This window comes from Pelodiscus sinensis, chromosome 6, assembly GCF_049634645.1.
Source record: "Pelodiscus sinensis isolate JC-2024 chromosome 6, ASM4963464v1, whole genome shotgun sequence".
NCBI classification, from domain to species: Eukaryota; Metazoa; Chordata; order Testudines; family Trionychidae; genus Pelodiscus; species Pelodiscus sinensis.
In genome coordinates, this window is record NC_134716.1 from 48,076,841 (window position 1) to 48,103,222 (window position 26,382).

Consider the following 26,382-nt stretch of genomic DNA (forward strand, 5'->3'; position numbering starts at 1 on the left):
GTCTCTTTGTTTTAAGGTGACTTTTTAGTTTGTTCCTATACAGTTGTCAGATAAATGTAGCATGCCAGAAAAAGCTCTCAGACACAAGTCAAATACAATAGTGCCTTTGACACATATTCATAATGTCTACTAGCATCAATTGGTGTTCATTACCATACAATTGATCTCTGTCTATGGCCTGTTTTTAATTTGTTGCTGGCTGCAACAATATTTCTTAACCATGGCCATTCCTTTATTTTTCCATTTTTGTTAATGAAGTTCAAAATTAGGAAGATAAGATTCTTTAACCACTTAAACCATTGTTTTTACAAAACAGAGTAAACACCTATGTAATTTCCACTGAACCACTAACAAATGTCTGACATCACTGATCATTAAATACGGTTTATTTTTTCAATAGCCCGCCTGCATTCCAGAATCCTTCATACATTTATGAATTGTTTAAGACCGTCAATTGACTAGAGAAATCCTGAATTTTATTTCAATGAGAATATCAAAATGTGAATAAAGAGCCTAAGCTTGTTTGTTGTACTCACTCCAATTTTCTCTTTTTTTTTTTTTTTTTTTTTTTTATTCTGTCATATGTTGTCATTTTAAGGATTAAAAGGAAAAACTAGAATAGCTCTTGCAGCTGGGAATTAGCGGCAGAGTTATGATTTCTTAGATCTATTGCAATTAAATAAGAGGGTGAAATCCTGGCCCCACTGAAGTTGGTGATAGTTTTGCCATTGACTTCACTAAAGCCAGGATTGTACCCAGAGAGAATTACAACAGTTAAGTTCTCTCGTTTGTGAGGAGCAATGCTGGCAGCAGGTTGGTAAAATCCTTTTCTATCCATGCTGTCCAATAACTGGTTGCATTTCTGTTTGGAAGGTGTAAGGTAAACACAAAATCAGTTTAAGAACAAGGTTATTATTTCAAAACTGAATACTGCATTTAAACTGCTCTTGTAAGAGATTTATAATGTAACATGCATGCTAGTTTTCCTAGTACTTGACTGCATTTTCCAGTAATATGCTTTTGACATTCATATTTGCAAAAAATAAAGTGAATGCTTTCTGTTTTAAAGCAGTTCATTAAGGTGCAAACTGTAGAATATACAATGTCCTTCAAAAATTAATGTGCTTTTTTCCTCTTTGATGGTCCTTGTTTTGCTGCTAGTTGTAGGATATAACGTAAATCATCATGTTGTGGTTTTTTGTAAACTTTGGAGAATTTTTTTTAAAGCCTCACATTAAATACATTTTTCTCTATCCATGAACTGCAAAAAGCAGTTCCCCTTAAAAAACATCTAACCGGTTTTCTCTATTGCGAATATAGTATTTTGCATTATAACTCACTTTTGTCTGAACTGTTAATGTGCCAAATCCTGTAGTCTTTATGTAAGCAAGTCTTCTATTAATGCCACTGGAGATGGGGTCAATAGAAGTTTTATCTAAGTAAAAACTGCCAATAAGGTTCCCTGAATAGTCGTAGTAGTCTAGACCACAAATTTAAATAATAAATAACTCCTTTTTGCCAATTTAAAGGCAGTAAATCTAATAGTGTCATAAGATGCAGTAATTACACAGAAGTGTGATTTGGCAAATCTGGCAATCTGAGCAAAATCATTCTCTCTCTCCTCTGATGGCATAGACCATCACCCCACCTTGACAGACCATCAGTTCATCTACCAACATATTGTGCTCTTACCAGCAATGTTTGAACTGAATATTTCCCCCCCTCAAGGCCTTTGTAGAGGGAGTCCAGAGTATATCCTTTGTGAAAAAAAATTCTGTATCTTCACACCATTTTTATACAAACTCACATGCTCCAAAAACAAGTATTTGCTCTTGAATAATATATTGGGCCAGAGATACAGGCCATACCAGGAAATGATGGTTTAGCTGAGCCCAGAGAGAAGGAGATGAACTCCAGCTGCCCAAGGAGATTCCCCCCCACCCCTTTCCGTTCAGTTCAAACACTAATAAGAAGGGACATAATATGTATGTGGAGAGAATCACTATCACTTATAGGTGCATAACCCATTTATTTCCCCCAAATGCACAATAGTTCATTAATTGGCAGTTCTTTAATTGGCAGCCCAAAGTTACCTTCCTCCCCACACTGTCCATCCCTGAACAGTCAGTATTGAGACTTGTACAGAAAATTATTTGTTATCCCCAGCGTTCTTGAAGGCTACACTAAGTTAAATCCATATGCATTTATACTTTCTGGATTTCTTCATTGGCATTTCTTATTCTTCTAAATTTGCATTATGTAGATAAATAAACTTCCATTACAGTTATATGCAAATGGCGTAATAAACTTAAATAACTGACTTCCAATCCTTTGGTAGTGCAGTGTATTGTTAATAAGAAATGGATTGGTTTTCTTCTGTTTTAAAATTAAAAGTCCTTTTCTACTTTTTTCATTCTTGGTTTTATTTGCTAGCTTGAGCATATGGTTTAAGTTGTTGGGAGTATTTTTATAGCAAATAACAGTAATCTCTTTTAAAAATTCTAGTGTATTTCTTTCATAATAGCTACTAGTAAGTAGGGTTTCACATTGTTCCTCATTGTCTATAGGTTTCACATTGGGTTCTGTCAGAAAGAATGTGATGACATGGTTGCTTCATAACAGTGCAATTTTCACATGACCACACATTTGCCTTTCAGCTTCTCTTTCCTTTTCTGCTGTTTACTTTTTTTACCATCAATTTGTAAACTCACAGTCCTGCGTTTCTCTAAGTTTAGCAGCTCTTGGAACAGCTCTTTCACATTGTGGTTCAACTTGGCAGAAGTCTCCATAAAGGCACACTTCCACTTCTTGGCCATGGCTTCTCCCTCACTGCTCTCCACCTCTCGGTTTTGGTTTTCATCACTTTTATTCCCCACCAACATAATTGGAATACTTTCCACATCCCCTTTAATCTGACAGATTTGTTCGTAGATGGGTTTGAGTTCCTCCAAGGACTGCCGGCTGGTGATTGAATAAACCAAAATGAAAGCATGTCCTTTGGAAATAGACAGACGTTGCATGGCTGGAAACTGGTGGCTCCCTGTAGTGTCAGTAATCTGCAAAGTGCATATGCTCTTATCACAGCTGATCACCTGCCTGTAGGTGTCTTCTATAGTTGGAATGTAGCTCTCTTTGAAAGTCCCTTTCACAAACCTCAAGACCAAGGAACTTTTGCCAACTCCTCCAGCTCCAAACACCACCACTCTGTAATCATTGCTTTGCTCAGGCATGCTTTTCAGTGTATCTGATGCTCAACTAGGGGGAAAAAAAACAACCTAGGAAAGAAAATGTAACAAAATATTAATACAGCTTTCAGGGGGAGGGAAAATGCTTTATATCTTCTTCAGTAAGTGAAGTGAGAAAGTCACTGAAGTAATGCATATTAATAATGCATACTGACTCAACAAGACTGATTGTGGGTTGTAGGGCAATTTATCTCAACACTGCTTCTGGATTCCAGTCCAATGTGCATTCCAGTCCAGTGCAGGTTGATAATGGATGGAAGTTATGGCCATCTTGTGCTATTTGATGGCCTTTGTAAACTGAATGTGGTAACTTTAAGTCCAGTTACTAGTGGGCAAATATACCAGCACAAAAAATACCCATCCAGTTGACTTCCATGATGATAGTCCGCCTACAAAAAGTCTGAATTGGGTACAAGGATAGAGTTATAAGCTCATGCAAAGAGAACATCCTTTGAGTCATAATTGAAACATACTGATGAGGAGACCGGTCTGTGTGAGCATGTCCAACACATGCTATTCCTCTTCTGTGACTAGAGAATTTGTCTCCATTGCAGTACAACTCACACTTTTCACAAGCAAAACTTGAAGCTAATGAATAAATGTGAGTCTCTCATTAATAGCATTTAGTGTTTCATGTTTTTCTTTGGGGGTTTTCACCATTTTGGTTTTACCTCAAATACTGTTTTATTACCTAAACGATCAAGCTCATTTATCATTCAAGAGGGAAACTATTTTCTTTGATTCAGAGTTTGGTTATTGCATTCTAGAATTTTTGCATGATAATATTTGTCTCAATTTACCGGGGGGGGGGGGGGGGGGGAAGATATCTGCGTCTTCATACAATTTTGAAAAAAAACCATATTGTCACATCTGCAAAGGGATCAGAATGCATGTTATATTTGATAATGGTTTCACTGTCAACCTTGAAGATAAGCAGATTTAACAAGTTTACCTCTCACCAAAAATCTCTCCCTAAGCAATTAACTACAAATCTGGTTATAATAATAATTTATTACATCAGTAAAGAGGAATCCAAAGGTTCTCTTAACTATGGTAATTCCAGAATTAGAGAAAGTTTAGCTGTAATCAAAGGTTCATCTAAGGGCTAAATCCTGCTGACTTTATGATTGATTATTTATAAAATAACAGAAAGATTCCTGTTCACATCTGTGGATGTTTGTCAGGCCCTTAATGATACAAAATGTATCTACATTTCAAAATAAGATTTATGCAGGTATAAGAAGTGACAAACTGGAGTAAAAGGTAAAGCACAGAAGAAAGTAAAGTTAGTTTATAGTTTAATTCAATTTAAGGACAGACAGGAACCCTTAGATTGTGTAGTATGACATTGTATGTATCATAAGCCATTTAATTCCACACAGTTATTTTTGTGTGGAGCCCAATAACTTGTTTCACTAAAGCATAGCTTCCAAAAAGGCATGTCTTCAAGACATTGAGAATTTTCTCCTTATTTCCAATTTGAATGCCTGGTTTCATTTTCTAATCATTGGCTCTTGTTATCCTTTTGATCAAAAAAATTAAAGAGCTCTTTGGTACTTAGTATTTTTTCTTGTGAAAGTATTTACACACTGTAGTCAAGTCAGCTCTGTCTTCTTTTCAATAAACTGAACAGCTCCAGCTCTTTAAGCTTCTCATTATCAGTACTTTCACCAACCTTCAAATCATGTTGGTGAGTATTTTTCATCCTCTCCAATTTTTCATCATCGTTCTGTATCCCCACTATTTTAGTATCCATCTCACCAATTTCATACACACAGGTAAAATCCTGTTTGGAATAGGAACTCCCTGTTCCTATTCACTACTTCCCTGTTTATACATCCAAAGATTTCCCAACTCAAGTCCCCCATTCTGCAGGCAAGACTTAGGTTCTTTGGTCTTAGAACCTATTGGAACCCCTCTGGAACACTAGAACCTTTGCCCCCATTCGATGATGATTTTCCACTGAGAGCTAACTTTTTATATTTGCCAGTTGTCTAAATCCATTCAACACATGTTGTATTCATATTTTATTGTTCTAATTTTAAATCAGAATATTTCATGGTCCTAAATCAAATAATTAAAAGGTCTGTTTACTACATCTATACAAAAGCGGTGAGGAGTCCTGTGGCACCTTATAGACTAACCAAAGTGTTGGAGCATAAGCTTTCATGGGCAAAGACCCACTTCGTCAGATGCATGTAGGTGCATCTATAAGGTGACACGGGACTCCTCACCGCTTTTGCAGATTCAGACTAACACAGCTACCCCTCTGATACTTTATATCTCTACAGTTACCTTTATCAACCAAATTTGTAATATCAAAGAATGAAATCAGGTTTGTTTGAAAAGACCTATTTCTATAAACCCAGGTTGATTGGCATTAATTATATTCCTCTCCCTTACTTCTTTTAGTCAAAATCCCACATCAGCTTTTTCACTGATGTTAGATGAACAAGCAATTCCATTTTCCCTTTTTCAATAGTCGCAATATTGATAGTACTCTTCCGTGCATCTATACTGCACTGTAACTCGAAAAAGAAATTTAAGCCACGCAAATTGCATATCTTATTTTGATTCTGTTTTGAAATAGCTTATAATTTTGAAATAAAGTGCTATCCAAAACATCCCTTACTCCTTGTAGAATAAGGTTTACAGGGACGTTGGAATAGAGAGCCAAAATAATGGAGAAGACTTGGGATAGCTATTTCAGAATACTCCGGTATACCAAAATAACGTTGCAGTATAGGTGTAGCCTTCCAGTCCTCTAGAATTTCCCCTCTATTTTATTAAAAATTAACATGAGTGTATCTGAGTCTTTCTTTTCTAGTTCTTTTAGGACTCTGGGGTGCAAATTATCTGGATCTGCTGATTTTTAAAGTGCTTATCTCTGTAGATGCTGCTGCTGCTGCTTAACAGCCTCCTTGGTTACTAATAGACTAAAAAGTACAAATGAGATCCAGGCACATTATCTTCCTCCTGCTTTCCAAATACAGAACAGAAATATTTAGTGAGCACTTCCATCTCTGGATCATTATTAAGTTATACAGTTTCCATTTAGTACTGGACATATACTATTTATAAGATTCCTTGTGTTCCTAATATACTTTATAAATTTCCTTATATTCTTACTCCTGTCAGCTGTGAATTTTTCCCTGATGTCTTCATTTTATCAATTATCTATATTCCCCGTTTATATTGATTGCTATTCACTCCACTTTTCCCCATTTGTTTTATACTGCTTTTTTATTTCTAATTACTACCTTCACATTTCCAGTGAACCAGGATGGGCTTTCAGTCAATGTTATCTTTTTTTGATTGTGGATTTGGAATCCTCTAGAACTCATGTTTTCAATTTTCATCCAGTTTCCTTGAAAAGACTGATAATTAAGAGTGACCACACTTACAGAGAGTAGTAGGCCACATGCTCTGCTTATATCCTCTTTTTTGGAATTCCTTATTAAATTATTTGCACTGTAACTCTTAATTTATATTCACTGCTATCCACTTTCCCTTTATTCTATTTATTAATACTGTCTCTTGATATTTTATTGCATTAACAAAATTGGAGGAACCAACAACTTGGGAGGATAGTCTAGTGAAAGTATGGACTTCAGGAACACAACACAGAGTGGCTTAGAAAATACAGTAGAGTACTAGAAGAAGGATGGGAAAGGAAGAAAAGCTTTTGTGAGACAGAGTAAGTGGTTGGTTAATCTGTGCTACTGAGAAAATGGAGAACACAAATGCATCCCTCCCAGAACCTGCAACCCTACCCCTCCTGTACCCCAATCCTCTGTGCTATCCCAGTACCCAAATTCTTTCCCAGATCTATAACCCTCCCTGACCCCAAATCCCTCCCAGAGCCTTAAGCAGGTGCAGGCCCTGGGCATTCCAGGTGCCACCAACATTTCTGCAAACCCGCCACGCCTCTGGCACAGGAATTGTTAGTTCCAATTTTTATCAGCAGAAAGATTATCTTCAAACTGCTATTGGCAATGTAGTTATATGTTCGAGCAGAATCTCAGCCAGGAGAAAATATTAACTAAAAATAACTCCTGTCTTTCTTCACAGTATTTAAGTACATTACAAAGCTACTAGCTAAGTCACATCAGGTCGGGACATGGTATGTAGAGTGCAAGACCAAATGAATCATTAAAATTCTCTCATGCATTCCGTTTCACTGAAAAGACAGAAAACAAAACTGGTGCTTGTGTGTTTTGTCATCTTCTGCTCCCGCTTTGATAAGCTACTATGGCAAGTTGCCTTGTTTTTATAACTGTTCTTTGTTAATCCACTTATTGATAATTACCATGTTTTAACATTGTTCTCCATGCTGGAAACTTCATGCTTCCCAGCAGGCTACTAGACAATGGATGAGGTGGGGGGGGGGGGGAGTTAAGTCTCTCTTATGTATTATTAATATACCTTTGCAAACGAAGGTTTCTGATATATTTCAACTATTATGAAGCTAACTTCTCTAAAGTAAAGGAGTACTTCTATAGAGAAGTGCTAAAGCCTAAATAAGCTATGCAACTTGAGCTACGTCAATTGTGTAGTTTAAGTCAAAATAGCTTATTTCAGTTTTTGGCACTGTCTACACAGTAGGAAGTTTGAAATAGAGCACTTTTCCTCCAACTTCTCTTGCTCCTCAAACAATGAGGATTACAGGAGTTTGAGTAAGAAGTTCTCCGGCTTGACATTATTTTGACATTATGTCAAAATAACTGCTTGTAGTGTAGACACAGACTAGATTATTTTGGATTAATGTCAATTATTCCAAAATAACACTGCTGTGTAGATGTACCCAAGAATAGGAATTTCCAAAATGTAACACAATCCTTCATATGTTGATGACAAAGGGACCTCAAAGCACAATCATACCATAGCTTTGGTCAGATCATTTTAAATGATGCAAAAAAAAAATCATTAAACCAGCTAACCTGTAATTTCTCAGGGTTTTCTTAATGCCTGCAATGCAATATAGAATTCAGAATGACGTCTATTTCAGGAACCTCTTAACAGTATTGCTATGCATTCTCTCTGCCTGCAGCCATTCTTCCTTATGCTGTCAGATCTCACAAGCTAGTCAGCAGGATCAGCAAGAGGATGGAAAACCTCTAAGGAACACATAGATGCCGCAAGAAAAGAAGCTGGTGACTTGTTAGGTGTCCTTTGAGCCAGTAGAGAGTGACAGCATGGTGAGAGAGTCACATTTTTTGGAGATGTTAACTTTCAGATGAGGTATAATAAAAGACCCTGGTCCTTAAAGATCCCCTGGTACTTTTTTATAAGAGCACAGTTGTCAAACCCTATGTGCTTGCAAATTCCAGCTTGAGTAATTACATTCTTTTGAGATACATTAATGCATGATTGGGACAACCACCACAGCAATGCTAAATTTTGGGTGGAAAAGGACATGTGGATAGGCACCCTGGGGATGAGGATATCAGTATCTTTAAAAAACTGATTAGGCTTTAGAGTTTTTTCCATTGATCAATATTTGTTAATTTTTAGTTTTTCTTAGGATAAGTGATAGGAGATCTCTCAAGCACATCTGTTTATTCAGGCACTCCTATGTATTTTCCACAGGCCAGGAATCCCACCCAGTGTTAGGTGTTCAGCCAACATAAAGAGAGTGCTACATTATTATCTTTAAGAATAATGGGCATGTTGTACGAGCAACTAACACCAAATCTTCGTTGTGTATCCCAAAATTTAATAGCCTTTGATGTGCTTGTTGGTGTATCATGGAGAAGGGGCAATGGTCAGATAGTTGGTGCCCATAAAATATTGACATTATAGAGACAAAGTGAGAGTCTGTTCATGCGATTTAGGTCCTAATTCAGCAAAGTATTTAAGCAGTCGCAAAAGTACTTTTCTGCATAGAGATGGAGGTAAGTAAGTGCTTACAAATACTTTGTAAAATCAGGACTATAACTCAGTCTGATTTAATATTGTTTGTGAATACTGGGTATAAGGCATGCATATAGCAAAAAAAAGCTGTCAATAGTGGAAACAATATAGCTAAAAAGGAAATCAGTTGATTTTTGTGTAAGTTCATAGGGGTGCAGCAATTAGAAATGTGGTTATTTCTGAAAATGCTGGGTCATGTGACCAAATGGTGTTATATTATTGGACACTAGAAAGATCATAATTAATTTGAATTTAGAATTGCTTTGACATAGTCACTGGAAATATTATCTTGTGCGTGGGATGAGGAAGGGCCTTACTAATTGGATCAGTGATTGGTAGAGGCTTGTAGACTACAAAAGTTTTGTTCAGGAGCTCTGGGCAAAAGTGAGATTAGGATCAGGGTTCCTGATGAAAGGTACTCACAATCAAATTGTGGTGAATGGGACAGGTAGTACTGACTAACTGGCTTGTAAGTGAATCAAGTTAGGAGGTAAGTAGAATAATCTGAATTCACAGTGGAGAGTATTAGTTTCTATACAGGGAAATCAAAATATAGCTCTGGGTCTTCTGTCTGGAATGCTCTCCAATAATTTTGCTTGTTTTTTGAGAATAAGTGATGTCTTCTACTCCACATATATTGTAAGATGCACAGACTCAAACTACTTCAAAGGCTTAGCTATGTCAAAACTGCACACAGTAAATTGTGTAGGAAGGGGGTACACAAGTTGCTTAACGTTTACTTGTGAACTACACTGATTTATTCTGGATTGTTCCCCCGTAAGACTTTAAAACTGCCAAAGGGTTGATAACAGTCCTATAGGGTCAAAACCACAGCTAGGTATATGTATGTCTTTACAGAAGATTTAGATGAGCATAATCACTTAAAAAAAACCCTCAATGAATTGGAGTGGCCACACACTCTCTTGTTACCACTTATCTTCCTTACTCGGATAGCAGCAAGAAGGGGGAGATCATAACGCCTGCACAAGCCCCCAGAACATATATCTTGAACTGGGATGATCTTTTCAGGCTCAATACCCTAGCTTTATAGCTGATTTCATCTGCAATGCAGAATACAGTGTTTATATTGCAATGGAGAATTTGTCTCAAAATATGCAAATAAAACAATGACTTTAATATAGAAAGTGTTTGGGGTTTTTTAAAGAACAGGAGTCCTAAACTGCTGTCTTAAAGACAGATGAGCATTAAAAGAGGGCAGAACCCTGCAGCTATATCATTCCTTGATCACAGAAGCTATGCCTTGTTTTAGCAAAGTAACTATCACGTTTTCAATCCGCATTCACTAATTTTCTGTGGTTTTTTTGGAGGAACCAATCATTTCCAATGCATAGCATTTCTCCTGAGGTGAATTTAATTGTGTAGAAAAAATGTTTACAGCTATATGGTTAAGAAAAGTCCAAATACTATCCCAAATTAATGTCTTTAAAACTATTTGAAATATTGTATAGAGGAGATTTTCTGAGTGTGATCCCTCTGCCAAGGGCAAACTAAATTGGAATCATAATGATAAAATCTTGACTAATTATTAACCCAGAAGGATGTCACTTGTGGTGAAGGCTGTTACTTGTATTACCATAGCAGGTTGGAGCCATATTCATGGACCAAGATCTCATCGTTCCAGGAGCTATAAAAATGCATAACAAAAAGACACTCCCTTCCCCAAAGAGCTCAAAATCCAAGTTTAAGACAAGAAACAGAAGATGGAGAGAGATGGAAATACAGGCACAAAGATGATATTGGTCAGCAAGATAAGCTGTGTCTCAGCACACCAGTAGCCTATTTATCAATTTTTAGAGGCATTAAGGCAGAGAAGAGTTTTAAAAGGGGTTCTGAAGGAGGACAATGAAATAGCTGTATGGATGTTTATGAAGAATGTCTCCGAAGCAGGAAGAATAGCGTGAGAGAAAGTACAACGGTGATTGTTTGAAAGTGGGCAGCAGAGGCTGGACTTGGGAGCTGATCAGAGGAGGGAATCAACATCTTGATGGTGAATAAGGGCCTTGAAAGTGAAGACAAGCAGCTTCTGGTTGATACAATGGAGAAAGGGAAGCTAATGGAGGAAGTCAAAAGGGGTGACATGGAAACAGGGTAGGAAAATGATCTTTGCTCCAGCATTCTGGAGGAAAGTGAGTAGGGCAAGATTACATTTGTCAAATCCAGAGAGAAACATGTATCGGTAATTGAGACTCAAGATGATTAGAGCCTAGACAAGAGTTTTAGCTCTGTGGAGGGATAGGAAAGGTGATATTTTAATAAGCTGATGCTGAAAGAATTGGCAAGAGTTAGACATAGTAAAGAGAGAGGCAGGTTATGATCATGAGACTTTAAGAATGAATTTAAGTGCTTTGTTAGATTGTGATCAGACAGCATTATAGAGGATTGAGCACTAGAGAAACGCACTTGTAAATATGAACCTGTTTCATAAAATGACAAAAGCAAAAGGCAAACTAATATTATCCAGCATGAGTCCAATTCAACAAATCCCATATTAATTTTTAGTTTCTTAACCTAGTAAATGTTTTAAAAGCTTTAATAATTTTGGCTCTGATTCAGCAATGCAGTTAAGTCTCAATTTAACTTAAAGCACATGGTAAGTGTTACTGTCCTTACTCAGTGAAAGTTTTGTTTGAGTAAGAACTGCTGGATCAGTTTTAGGCACTGATCTTGCAAACACTTCTCAATGTGCAAGTTTATGCATCTAGACAAATTGACTAGAATGAGCTAAACACCAAATATTGTGAAACTCATGATTAAAATCACAAGAATTGGCAACTCTATACTAACACGCTATATATATATATATATATATATATATATATATATATATATATATATATATATATATATATATATATATATATATATATATATATATATATATATATATATAAATACTTCAGACTATTTTCTTTTCATTAGAGGAAATAAGAGAAGAAAAACAGCTATTTTGGTTATTCTAGCCTCACAGTTCTTTATTCCTGAATAGTTTAATTTCACTGTTACGACAGAAAAATAGTGGTCCAGATCTTCAGTGAAAGCAGAATAGTTACAAATAGGACTACAGCATTTGGCTCATTCTTATGAAAAATCATAACACATTTTATTTTCTATTGCTAGGAAGACAGTGATGATTAACATGAACACTGCGTCAGATTCTGATACCTTTATTCATGTTGAATAGAACTTACTCCAGAATAGTCCCATTAAAGTCAATTGTGCTATATGTGGCATACGTTATTTCTCAGCCTGAGTTACGGTATTGGAACCTGATTTATTGTCTTACTCTCTGAATTTCACATGATAAACCCCTGGACAAAATACCAAATAATCAATACAGTGATTAAAACTATAACTTGTAAAACAAGGATTTGAGATAAGATCTGTGTATAATTTGTAGATTCTTACATAGCAATATAGTAATGGGTTTCTAATTGTTCTAAGAATTTGTTTTCTTCCTCTTCACTCTGGCAAGTTGGCAAAGTTAAATTTGTTTACTAAGTTTATATTTCTTTAACAAACATGTTCATTTATTTTGAAAAACCCACATCTCTTCCCTTTGGAGCCTTTGAAATTCAGAAAACTGAAGACTGTTTGTTTACTAAAAATAAAGAATAATAAAAATGTGTGTGTTAAGTTAGCATTGAGTAGTTTCTCTGTGGTTGAGGTAAATATAGGTATGTTCACTATATTTCTTCTCATTTCTGCCAGTGTTACCAAGAAAGGAGACATATGAATTAAAAACAAACTTATCAATAAGACTAAATTATATTAAAATATAAATAAGTAAATTAAATACAATGAAACATACTTTCAGTGGTTTTTCTATGCCAACGTTTTTAATGTTTGGTTGAAGGAACTTGATAGACTTTAAGGAGACCATCTTTCTCCTTAGGGGCTTGTAACAATATTTCAGTTATTTGTATCAGCTGCAGCTGAGATTTGACAGTTGAAACTGACATTTTTGGATAAGAGAAAAACCCAATTATTTTTGTGTGGAGAAGAAATCATAGAATTACACTTTGTTTGTTTTTTAATCTCAACTGTTCATGGCATTGATTTTTAAGTCAGTTAGTAGACATTAAATGGAAGCACCTTCCACAACACAGAAATGGATGTGCTTTTCGCATGCTGTTGCCTTGCTACACATCCATCTTAAAAAACAGGAAAATAAAAGGAAGCAAATGTTTCAGTGCCACCACTATTCAGTCTCAACAAAAAACTACCCCGGTAACTGCAATAACTATTATGTAGGCAGCATTCCACTGCTACCAAGTTTGGCAGCATTCCTACATTTTAGGAAATCTGGGAGACTAATCTCTGTTGCATCATTTTCCCTCTACTGTTAAATTCATTTGCTCCAAAGGAGCTGCTGCTGACTTTCATTGTTTGAGAGGAAATTAGGATCTTCATGTCACTAGTAGCAGTCTCTTCCTTATTTTAAAGTGCTGATAAATTTTGCTCTTCTTTTTCTTCACATCCTAATCAAGCATTGTACAAGAGTTGGGAAAGGGCTTAGTGCTTGGATTATTCTATTTAATACTCTCAAGCAGAAAATAGGTCATGGTTCAACTTAGTTTTAAAACATGATCTCACCTGAAAGTTCTTATTCTAATTACTGGCAAGATTACAAATAAGATAATTGATTCCTAGTTCCATGTGAAACTTAACTATAACCCCCAGAAAACAGATGTTTCCTGATCACCTTTTTTTTTTTCTTGCTATGCTGAAAGTGAAGATAACCTAATGGACTGTTTTTTTTAAAGGTGACATTTTGCTGTGGATGAGGTGCCTTTTACTAGAATGTATGTTTAAAAAGGGGGGAAAATATATATTTCTATCACCATGCAACAGCTTTCACAAATGCATGGTGTTCTTTTCCTCCCCTCATGGGTCTAGACTGTAACATTGATGTTGCTTGAGTAAAGCATCATGAAATGTATTAAAAGAAAAAAATCTGGAAAACTGAATAGCATGTCAACATATAAGACAGGTAGTAACCCACAGACCATATCTTCTAATGTGAGAGAAGTTCCAACCAGGGTGTGTAAATACTCTGCTTAGGATCAAAGTACACAAATGTGTACAATGACTTTAGAAGTTTTGCCTCTATCATGAAAGCATTCATAGAGAGGCCCAGCAAAATACAAACAATATGGTATAATAAAATGATGTCCCTTTTGAATTACACATGCACACAAAGACAATGAAGGGTCTTATTGAAAAGGGGAGGGGATAAACAGAGATCCTCAAATGCTCAATGCAAAATTGAGGTGTTTTTAAAAGAGCGATGGAAAGAAAGTGAGAGAGATTTCAGTGGGGGAAGGCATTCCACATCAAACCACAACAAAAGTGTGGTCATCTGCTGGCTTTGGACATGATGGTGGGACCTTCCAATGATCAGATATGTAAGCACAAATACGTTTCAGCACAATGCTCCATGAGCAGACAGGTCATGAAGGTACGACCAAAGCCAACGCCAACAGAAGCTTTAAAAACAAGCAGTGCCAATTCATATTTGAATCCATCACTGCAAAGATAGTCAGCAAAGAGACGACAGTCAGATGTAATATAATTGACATAGCTCAAACTGGTAAGCATTCATGAGTTCCAAATGTTGGTGCATTTTTCCTGAGAGGTCTTTGAAAAGGCTATTACAGTGATCGAGCTTCAGGGTCACAAAGGCAGGTGTTTCTGCTATTCGACTATCTTGGCATAAGCCAAAATGCAGCATAACAGGGGAAAATAACTTCAATTCTTGGCTTTAAATGCAGAGGGCATGACCCAAACTGATACCAAGGTTCTTAATCTTTCTGACCAAATGCCTTCACAAATAGAGACACAAAGAATAGAACACCTGCTATTGACAACATCTACTGAATAGTAGGACTTCTGTCTTCCCAGGGTTGAGGACAAAATAGCAGGATGTCCCTTCAAATGTTTCCCCAGACTTTTGGATTCACAGGGCAATAGATTCACAGCTGTGTATCCCTAAAAAAACACTGACCATCGATTTGAACTGTCCACATACAATGGGAGATGGGATGGAATCATGTGGTATCACTTATTTTACAGTGCTTAGCAATGACACACTTGTCAGTCCCCAAGAACTGACCAATAAAATGTACAGTTAATGTGCCTGGAATCCTGGGTGACAATTCACTATACCCTAGAAACAGCAATTTGTCAGGAAAGAAATACCAAAATGGCCAGCTGACCCAAATCTAAAAACTATAGGATCTGTAAATACTTTAGATTCAGTGGAATTTAAAAACCCAGGCAAAGGTAGCCATGAAGTTGCATTTATATTGATATCTGTGTGTATATCAATACATACAATTCTATGGATGGATGGATAGATCATATTGTGCACATATGTGCATTATATATATATAGGTTGCATACGTACAGATAGGCAAATACATATTTAGTGCATATAAATGTGTGTGTATTTAAAAAGAAAATGCTTTTAAGGATATTACTTAAATCTTGTTGCTGTATCATCAACTTTCTCACCATTGTGACTGTGTATTGCAGTATATATATAAAACAGCCTACATTTTACAGAGAACATAGCAATCAGAGTAAGTCGAGCTGCTGAGTTAAAAAAAATAGTCAGCCTTCAACAGGAATACTCAAAAGTTGTCTAAAATTTAGTTCTATTTCTTTTAAAAAGAATATCTTAGCATTATTTGATTCAAGCTCAATATCTTCCCCTCCCCCTACTTCCCTCATCAGAAATGGTTAAATGTCTTCATTTAAACCAGAGCAACATTTTTGTGACCAATGGGTTGCATCAGTGCAAAAGAGGGCAGAATTTAGCCCATCGTGTTTGAATGAATTTTTCAAATGTTGATACAAAGCAGTTACTGATATCCCACTATGCTAACAAATATTTTTCTACGCTGGCCAATACTTGCCACCTCATCTGCATAAGATATGCAGTTAGGGCTAAATCTTGCAGTCTTCACTCATACAAAATTCCCTTTGACTTCAGTGGGACTTTTGCCTGAAGAACTACTGCTGGATTTGGCTAAGAAAAATAAAATGCACCTTATATCAATACATAGCTAGTGTTTCTTATACAATGCTGGGTAGAAAAAATGATTTAAGAAGATTACCTGAGAAGGAACAGAACTCTGCCAAATGCTCTTCAGTTTTTGCCTGTCATAGTACCAGCAGTACAGCCTTTCAGTTGTGGGTTTCTCTGAGAGAAAGCTGTCTGTTTTTAAATAAAGAGGTTTATCTCAGTCGTTTGCTTCTCTCTTGTCTCTTGTTAGTTGCTGCTGTCTGATCCTTGTTTTGTTGCCAGTGCTCTTGCTAATCTGGTTCTAGTCTAGTTTCTCTCTCTCTGGGTGCCTGGGCTGTGTGCTTTTGTTGGCTTGGTTGCAATCTCCCTCCACACACAAACACACACCCTCTGCTCTCAGAGATGGACTGACTTCAGCTTCAGCTGCTGCTGGTACCTAAATGGCGACTGCAAAGCTGATCTAAGCTTTTAAGTGCCACCTACTGAGTAACTGTGGAACATAGATATGATTTAAGGGCTGGAATTTTCTGGTCACTTTACCAAATATGATTTTATTTGTACAATTAGTCTTGTATTTAATAATTTTAGATCCTCCAACCGTTTAGTATTTTGTAATTTAAAACGGCTGTACATATGCATCTATGCACCCACACATTCCTTTTCTAAACAGCTAAATATGGAACAAGCACTTTCCTTTTACCTTTAGAAAGCTCACCAATCCCTACTTGGACTTGTCCTCAACTCATGTAAATCAGTGTAGCGCCACTTGTTTACCTGAGCTGTTCTGATCTACTTCAAGTGAGGAACTGGCCCCTGATGGCAAAGATTTATTTAAAAAATGCATTAAAATTATTTATTATAAATGAAAGAAAAAACACTTTTTGGTCTTTTAATCTAATGCAGCCTTGCAATATACTACTCCCCGAAGCAAGTGAGATTTTTAATTTGTTTTGTTTTGTTTTTTATGGGAGAGGGAGAGTTGGGGAAACAAGTAAAAAAGTGTTATTTTTCTTTGTAAAGGCTGTGTCCAGACTCAGGGTTTTTTCGAAAAAAGTAGCCTTTTTTCGAAAAAACTTCACCTGCATCTAGACTGCAGCCGCGTTCTTTCGAAATTAAATCGAAAGAACGTGGCTTTTCTTTCAATGGCGGTAAACCTCATTTCACGAGGAAGAACGCCTTTTTTCGAAAGTGCTCTTTCAAAAAAAGGTGTTCTTGAATGCCAACAGGCCTTTTTAGAAAGAGAGCATCCAGACTCACTCGCTGCTTTCTTTCAAAAAAGTGGCTTGCTTTTTCGAAAGTTCCGCTTGCAGTCTAGATGTTCTTTTTCGAAAGAGGCTTTTTCAAAAGATACTTTCGAAAAAGCCTCTTTCGAAAGAGGCTTGCAGTCTAGACATAGCCAAACAGTCACCATATTAAAGTGAAAGAATTACCAGTGCAGGCCTAAAAGTTAGTCTCCATGATTAGTTGTGAAAATCTGATCTAATGTCTTTTACTCTTTCATTTGTACACTAATAACATGCGCTTAGGTGGAATTCAGGAAAGTGTTTTGTTCGGGACCAGTTCCCAGTATTTATTGCAAAAGCCGCCACAAAAGCTGGCTGTGTATATAGTTTAGGGGGAAGGAATCTCTCCATAACCCAGCAGCAGGGCATGGAGCACCAGTGTATTCTAACTCCAACCCTTCATACAAAACTTGAGATCTGTAAGTGTGCGTAGTAACTTGTGATGCCTCTGTGCCAGTCCCTATACCGAATGATGCTTCTAAGCCTGCCACTGTGGAACACGGGTTCTGTAGGGTGCAGGTGTTATGTGCCATGGAGGATCCTTTCTATGCTATGTCTGCCCCCTCACAATGGGTCTTCAAGAGTTCACTTTTCAGGCTTTGCATGCCTGCTGAAGGGGGCAAGTGGTAAACTCACTGTGGCTGAGTTTACTGATGGATGAGCTCAATGACACACACACTTCTTTTGTAAGGTTTTGTTTTCACCATGACTCCATTATTAATCTTAATGGGCACCAGCTGAACACAGACAGTAAAGGCTTTTTCCAGGAAATGTGTGTGTGTCAGTAGGCATTTTACCAGATTATGATCATTTTAATGTGCATGGAGGAAATAATCTGAACAAAATTTGGGGCTGGCACAGATAACTTCCTACCTCCTATCCCCACCTGACTCCTGACAAGAGATTGTGACTCTCTGAGCCCCAGTGTGATTCCTGGGGCAAATGCAGCTAAGCACTGTCCATGGCTCAGGACTTGGTAGCTAAACCACAATTAAATCCATAATGAGTCTAGGATTAGTTGTTAATTATCTTGGAGGCAATACCTTGTTGTATTGGATAATTGTGACCATCTCTGCAATAAGCACTTTCCATAGCTAAGTGTAGTACTCTAGGCCCTGCAGCAAGTCACCCTATGCTTTCAGTGCAATCCCACTCCAGTGTAAGAGTGAAATTTGGCCCTAATGCTTGAATCAGACTCAGAAATGTATAGTACTTCTCCAGACTCAGTTTAGCTGTTTCTGCATTGGCATGCTGACACAGCCTCTAAAAAATAATTTTCCAGCTTACATATCTGAATTGTGATGCCACTGTCATTAAAATCAATGGGAATTTGCCCATTTGCTTTGAAAGGGAGAAAGAACAAGAGCAAGCCCTTTGTGAGCTATGAATTCCTGTGATTTTTTTGCATGTTCAAACCTCCTTACTGAAATTATTAGGAGCTTTGCCTTTATATAAGTGGACCATTAACTTTTGTGTCATAAGGGATATCATGTGTGATGGGGTGTCCATTCCATACAAATTCAAATGCATTAATGTGGACCAGAAAGGGCCAATTAATTTTATATGATGAACTTGGAGGGAAGCCAGGGATTGATAAACACTAATTGAACATGAAATTCAACTGAGAGAGGAGCTGGGCTAGAGACTATAAAAGTGAAGAAATCTCAGCAGAAAGAGTGACTGGTACAACAGTATGCAGTTCAGGAGAGGAGAGGTAATAAAAAGGGACTAGATGAAAATAAACTGATGACAGGCAAAACAAATCATCAGCTTCTATGATTGAACTGATTAATTGTACTTTACAAACAGAAGACAATTGAAAATATAAAAATTATAACAAAAGCAGAAGAAAAGTATTTCCATATAGGCCATCTCTCAATAGACTGCAGTCATAACATTTTACATTTAAGTAACAGTGTAGTCTAAACAACATGGTTCTAATAGTTTTTTGCTGGAATGCACATAGTTTAATAATACATAGTTAGGAATTAAAGAAAACTGTTCTTGAAATGGAAGACATATCTAATATGATATGTATACAAGAAATATGGTTAGTGAGAAAATGTACATTTAGACTTCCAGGATATAATGTAATCAGAACTGATAGAGAAATTACAAGATAAGGAGGACTCTGTATATTCATGAATAGACAGTCTTAATTATGTTGAAATAGACATATAGAAATTGAGTACAACACTTTTGAGCTTAGGCTGCAGAATATTAGCACCTTTATCGAAATCTGTATTGTTTACAACCCATGTGAAAAACTACACAATCCAGAACTGGAAAAGTTAGTTAAAGGTGTAAAAGGCCCATACATTATTTGTGGAGACCTTAATAACCATAATGAATTGGGAGGAAGCAGGAAAACAGATTATAACAACAAAATGTCTGGAACAGTTAATTGACATGCACAAGCTGGTAATACTCAATAGTGGAGCACCTACTAGGTTTAATTAGGTGGATGGATGGAACCTTTTCATGTTTAGATCTGAGAATTGCAACAAACAATACAGCTGGGAAATCTATAAAGAAAATGGAATGGCAAGTGATCACTTCTATATGCCAATTACATATCACTACTAAGGTAATGTTGAAAGCATTGAAGAATTTGTACCTGGAGACTTAGAAAAGCAAACTGGGGACTCTTTAAGAGTAGCTTTAAGTATCTAAGTACCAACAGTATAAGTGATAATTTAGATGTATTTCATAATATAATAAAGGGAGTTGTAGCAGCAATAAAGCTAACTACAAGTAAGATGTTGAATAGCCAGAAACTCAGAAATCCTGTTTCCTCATGGAATAAATATTGTAAAGCAGCAATTAAATAAAGAAATAAGGCATGCAAACAATCAAAGTACAAATAATGGCAGGGAGTTACTGAGTGTAAAACATGTAAAGTAGTGGCACAAAGAACTATTAAAAAGGCAAAGAAAGAGAGTTGCAGGAAATATTATGAGGAAATGAACAACGATTTCAACATTTCATATATATGGTATATGGGCCGATGAGAATTCAGAATGGTGGTATAGTCAGGGATTGAAGTTCACGCTGGCTAAAACAAAGGGAATGATCTTCACAGAAAGGAAGATTGTGAGAGCGAGAAGGAAGCAACCTATATCTTAATACAGAAAAAAGGAAGCAACCTATATCTTAATACAAAATACAAGTTAGTTCTAAATGTTATATGTTAGAATGTCATATAGATAAATATTGGAAGGGTCATATCGGTAATATCAAGACTAACTATAAAGACAGAGGGATCTACTTAGAAGTATTGCTGGAAGAATTGGGGTGAACATAAGAACATGTTGCTATGCTGTATAGGACTCTAATAAGACCATCTATACATTATGAATGCCAAACCTTTAATTCAGCTTCTGAATCAACACTTAAAAAACTAGAGTAAATCCAAGCCCAAGCTCTGTAAATCACATGTGAAATGAATATTGTGAAACCATTTTGTGTGCTGCAGTGCCATGAACTCTCACATGCTAACAGAGTCAAAAGGCAGGTAAAAGGATGAATATAGGCAAGCAACACGGGAATGCAGGGGCAAGATTAGAAAGGCAAAGGCACAAAATGAGATCAAACTAGCTACAGGCATAAAGGGAAACAAGAAGACCTTTTATAAATACATTAAAACCAAGAGGAAGACGAAGGACAGGGTAGGCCCACTGCTCAGTGAGGAAGGAGAAGCAGTAACAGGAAACTTGGAAATGGCGGAGATGCTCAATGACTTCTTTGTTTCGGTCTTCACCGAGAAGTCTGGAGGTGTGCCTAACGTAGTGAATACAAGCAGAGAGAGGATAAGTTTAGAAGATAGGATACACAAAGAACAAGTTAAAAATCACTTAGGAAAGTTAGATGTCAGCAAGTCACCAGGTCCTGATGAAATGCATCCCAGGATACTCAAGGAGCTGATAGAGGAGGTATCTGAGCCTTTAGCTATGATCTTTGAAAAATCATGGAAGACAGGGGAGATACCAGAAGACTGGAAAAGGGCAAATATTGTACCCATCTATAAAAAGGGGAATAAGAACAACCCAGGAAACTACAGACCAGTCAGTTTAACGTCTGTCCCAGGGAAGATAATGGAGCAGGTAATTAAGGAAATCATATGCAAACACTTGGAAGGTAATAAAGTGATAGGGAATAGCCAGCATGGGTTTGTGAAGAACAAGTCATGCCAAACTAATCTGATAGCTTTCTTTGATAGGATAACGAGCCTTGTGGATAAGGGAGAAGGGGTGGATGTCATATACCTAGACTTTAGTAAGGCATTTGATACTGTCTCGCATGATATTCTTATTGATAAACTAGGCAAATATAACTCAGATAGGGCCACGATAAGGTGGGTGCATAATTGGCTGGATAACCATAGTCAGAGAGTTGTTGTTAATGGTGCTAAATCCTGCTGGAAAGGGATAACAAGTGGAGTTCCGCAAGGGTCTGTTTTGGGACCCGTACTGTTCAATATCTTCATCAATGATGTAGATATTGGGATAGAGAGTACGCTTATTAAGTTTGCAGACGATACCAAACTGGGTGGGGTTGCGACTTCTTTGGAGGATAAGGACATAATTCAAAATGACCTTAGCAAGTTAGAGAAACGGTCAGAGGTAAACAGGATGAAGTTTAATAAAGAGAAATGCAAAGTGCTCCACTTAGGAAGGAACAATCAGTTCCATACATACAAGATGGGAAGCGACTGTCTAGGAAGGAGCATGGCGGAAAGGGATCTAGGGGTCATAGTGGACCACAAGTTGAATATGAGTCAACAGTGTGATGCTGTTGCAAAAAAAGCAAATATGATTCTAGGTTGTATCAACAGGTGTGTTGTAAGCAAAACTCGTGAAGTCATTCTGCCGCTCTACTCTGCACTAGTTAGGCCTCAGCTGGAGTACTGTGTCCAGTTCTGGGCGCCACATTTCAAGAAAGATGTGGAGAAATTGGAGAGGGTACAGAGAAGAACGACAAGAATGATTAAAGGTCTAGAGAACATGACCTATGAAGCCAGGCTTCATGAACTGGGCTTGTTTAGTTTGGAAAAAAGAAGATTAAGGGGGGACATGATAGCGGTTTTCAAATATCTAAAAGGGTGTCACAAGGAGGAAGGAGAAAATTTGTTGCTCTTGGTTTCTGAGGACAGGACAAGGAGTAATGGGCTTAAAGTGCAGCACGGGAGGTTTAGATTGGACATTAGGAAAAAATTCCTAACTGTCAGGGTGGTCAAATATTGGAATAAATTGCCAAGGGAGGTAGTGGAATCTCCCTCTCTGGAGATATTTAAGAACAGGTTAGATAGACATCTGTCAGGGATGGTGTAGACGGAGCTTGGTCCTGCCTTGAGTGCGGGGGGCTGGACTCGATGACCTCTCGAGGTCCCTTCCAGTCCTATGATTCTCTGACTTGAGTGAAAAGGAAGGACTAGAAGAAATTACACATTTTAGTCATGAGAAATCAAATTCCAGATAGACGGTAATCCTCTAGTTGTGGATCTGCAATTATGTGATTAAACAAATTGAAAATCAGGACTGTCACATATGATGACTAAGATTTATGAGTTTATATCTGGCAAATGAGGATAGCATTGCGAAAACTATACTAACAGCACTAGAGATAATGACATAAATAGAGTGGGAATTGACTAAGAGATCTATGGGACTACTCAATTTGTGGTCATTATGATGCAGAATTGATGGGCATACTGTTGACACTGACCTGGATAAGGTATGTACAACTATGACTGCTATCTTATCTGACTCTTTATTAGGTATAATGGTGATCAGAAAGGGGGCCTCAAAGCCAGAATGACCTATACAATGTAATACTTTGCTATGGAGATAGTACAATTGGGTGTACATACAGTAATAACATGGATTCCAGAATATATCAGGGTATTGGGCAGTGAAATGGCAAATGCAAAAAAATGCCCTAACATTTAAAGTGGTAATAATATGAAAATCCTTTTGAGTAAATAGAATTTAAGAAGAAATGGCAAGAACTTTGGACCAAGGGTTCTATAAATTATGTCTTACACTGTAAGTTAATGGTATACTTGATAGATGTGACAAAGGAAATGTTGTAACTATATTTAGAGTGCTAATAATTCACTGTGGTCTGAATAGTTATTTATATTTACTAAATAATCACAAAGACAGGGTGTGTGAAACATGAAAAGTCCAAGAAGAGCTCAGCAGGTTGTGGCAATGTAGGCAGAATGATTCTTTCTGATGAAGAACTGAGATGTCCCTTAGGCTGTGTCTAGCCTACATGGCTCCATTGATGGAGCCATGTAAAATAGTTTATTTGGCATAGTCAAAGAAGCAGGGATTTAAATAATCCCTGCTTCATTTAAATAAAAATGGCCACCGTGCTGTGCTGATGATCAGCTGATCCGGCATAGCATGGCAGTCTAGATGTGGTGTGGTCAACAAAGGAAGCCTTTGTCGACTGTTCCGGTAAACCTCATTTCATTTATTTAAATCCCCGCTTCTTTGACTATGCCAAATAAACTATTTTACATGGCTCCATCAATGGAGCCATGTAGGCTAGACATACCCTTACAGTGAAAGAATATAGCCTAAAAGTGTTGATGAGAGTACTGAGGAAATAGGGGAAGAATAAAAAAGCATTATTTTACTTTTTTGATGCCCCAGGACTACATGAGAGGACACAGATTTTTACAGATATGAAAATTCCAGTAGGTGGTGGTTATAGCATTAGGGGCTGAGGCTGCTGTGACATAATTTAATAGAAAAAGAAAAAGAAGAGCCGGCAGGAGGAAGTGCGCAGTCATTTTTTAGAGGGACAGGGAATTGGCTAGGACAAGGAAGAGAGGAGAACATTGGGGCCCTGCCTTGTAATAGGGAATCTTACAAGAGAACTAGAGCAGTGAAGTAGACAGGGGAATGGAAGAAGCTCTGGGTATAAACCCAGCAATAGGCAAAAAGGAGAGAGTGAGCTGGGGTAGGAAGGAGCTCAGGCAACAGATCCCAGACTGGGTGTACCTACTTTGCTAGTCATAGGGCCCCAGGGCTGTAACCTGGAATAGCAGGAGGGCCTGGGTTGCCTGATAAGCTACAACAAAAGTGACAAAGGATCTGAAGGCCTGCAATGGAAGACCATCTGAGGATGCATCTGGGCAGTTTGTCTAATGGGTCTTTATCATCAGGAAATGGTGGGACCTCAAAGTGACTTGGCCAGAGGATAAAGTTATAAAGAGGGAACATCTCAAGTCACGGAGAGAGAGAGAGGCTGTAACACAAGCGACCAATGGAAAGGAGCACCAGATGCGATGAGAGCTAATTTGCAGACCCATGTACAAGGCTCACTTGCAGAATGTAATATGTTACTATGTGCTGGTTCCTTGCAGGGGAGTAAGGAGCCACAATTCTGATCTCAATAATACTCCTGCAGTCCGACTGAATTCTGGGGTGGGGGACCTGCTGAGGTGTCTAGGAGCACAGAACTCACCCAATGTTTCTGAAGCACATTCAGAATGTCAGGTATAGATAATAATTAAAAATACATCATTAGTATAAATGTCCTACAGCAAATGTCACAGACCTAAATCCTGGTCTTAAGCATACAAACTGGAAGGTAGGAATTCTCCCTCTAGTTTGTGGTGCAGGCTGAACTGGTCTGAACAGCAACATGGGTCCTTTGTGTGAACAGGGTCTGCGCAGCTGCAAAGAGAGCTCACATGGCCACCGTAGCTGGATTTGTTCCTTAATGCCTGCCCTAAACCCTTTTTTTAATTTACCACAGGAACAGCTGCTGCCTTCACGCTTGTGTACCATGGGATTTTTTTTAAATTCATGCTTCATATAACACTGACCTAGTTTTGTTGCTCATTTTTAAAGAATGCCCCAAAAGGCATCAACAAATATTGCTGTGAAATTTTAAAATATGTATGTGTACATCTCATTCATTGCCAATTGACAGGGAGGCTTTAGGAGCTTGATCCACAAAGACCTGGAAGCAGCTTACTATTGAAAATCTCATACGCAAAAAGATGTCTTATGCAATCCAAGTGATTGCTGTACTGCTGAAAGCATAAACTTTGTACTTCTGATTTACAGAGAGAACTCAAGGAACAAGTGACCTACTTAGAAAAATAGGCACGGTCTAAAGCCTATGCATACATTTAGAGAGTCAAACATGCAAGATCCTGATAAAAGAGAGCTTCTTGGTCAACACGAATCCATGATACATGTACAATATGGGAAAATGAGCATTACTCCAGCTGTCTCTTGGAATCACAGTATCTAGAGATTGAAACACCTATTGAATCATTATCCCATAGTAAGATATGACAAAATTCCCACATAGAAAGAAGAGAGGTATCAGATATAAAATTTTACATTCAGTTTGGTCTTGGATGAGTGCATGAGGAAAAGGAAGAGGAAACAGAAAGCTATGCCGACCTCTGTGGCTCTATACTTCTAGCACCACTTCACAAGCCCAGAGTTGCCATTGGTGCTTGGAGCAGTGGTAAATATGCTGAGCGATACTCCATCAAACCTGCTTTAAATCCCAATGAAGTAAATAGACTGACTTTGAGGGGCTTTCAATCAGTCCCATGAGTTCCTAAGCACACTTTATTCCCCCTCACACCTATTCATTCCTGCTGATATCCAATACCAGACTTTGGGAGATGTGTATATTGTTTGTTATTACTATTGTAATTTTACTGTGTATCATCTGGTAGTTCACACAACGCATCAGACCCTTTACAGACAAGTAGGAAGGCTATAGCCTTGTTTCTCTGGTACAGACGACCAGCCTTTGGCCCAGGCCCTAAGCAGCTGTTGGGATTCTATGGCCCCGTTTGTGACTTGCCAGTTTTGAGACTGGCCCATGCAAGAAATCAGTGTCTGCCATTTAT

At 37.6% G+C, this 26,382-nt stretch overlaps 1 protein-coding gene across 2 annotated transcripts; it reads right to left on the reverse strand.

Moving 5' to 3' along the window:
* Nucleotides 1-548: 548 nt before the first annotated feature.
* Nucleotides 549-16,636, reverse strand: DIRAS2 (DIRAS family GTPase 2). 2 transcript variants are annotated; one of them, XM_006131883.4, is made up of 2 exons: nucleotides 16,298-16,636; nucleotides 549-3,275 (listed from the first exon to the last, which is right to left on the reverse strand). In XM_006131883.4, the coding sequence occupies exon 2, from the start codon at nucleotides 3,228-3,230 to the stop codon at nucleotides 2,631-2,633; it is 600 nt and encodes a 199-aa protein (XP_006131945.1). In that variant the 5' UTR covers nucleotides 3,231-3,275; nucleotides 16,298-16,636; the 3' UTR covers nucleotides 549-2,630. The 2 variants fall into 2 exon arrangements, with proteins under 2 accessions (XP_006131945.1, XP_075788004.1); XM_075931889.1 differs by lacking the exon at nucleotides 16,298-16,636 and adding an exon at nucleotides 13,470-14,172.
* Between the last annotated feature and the right edge of the window lie 9,746 nt (nucleotides 16,637-26,382).

Excerpts from the sequence above, each read along its gene's own strand:
- DIRAS2 (XM_006131883.4), bottom strand. The coding sequence starts at position 3,230 with ATGCCTGAGCAAAGCAATGATTACAGAGTGGTGGTGTTTGGAGCTGGA.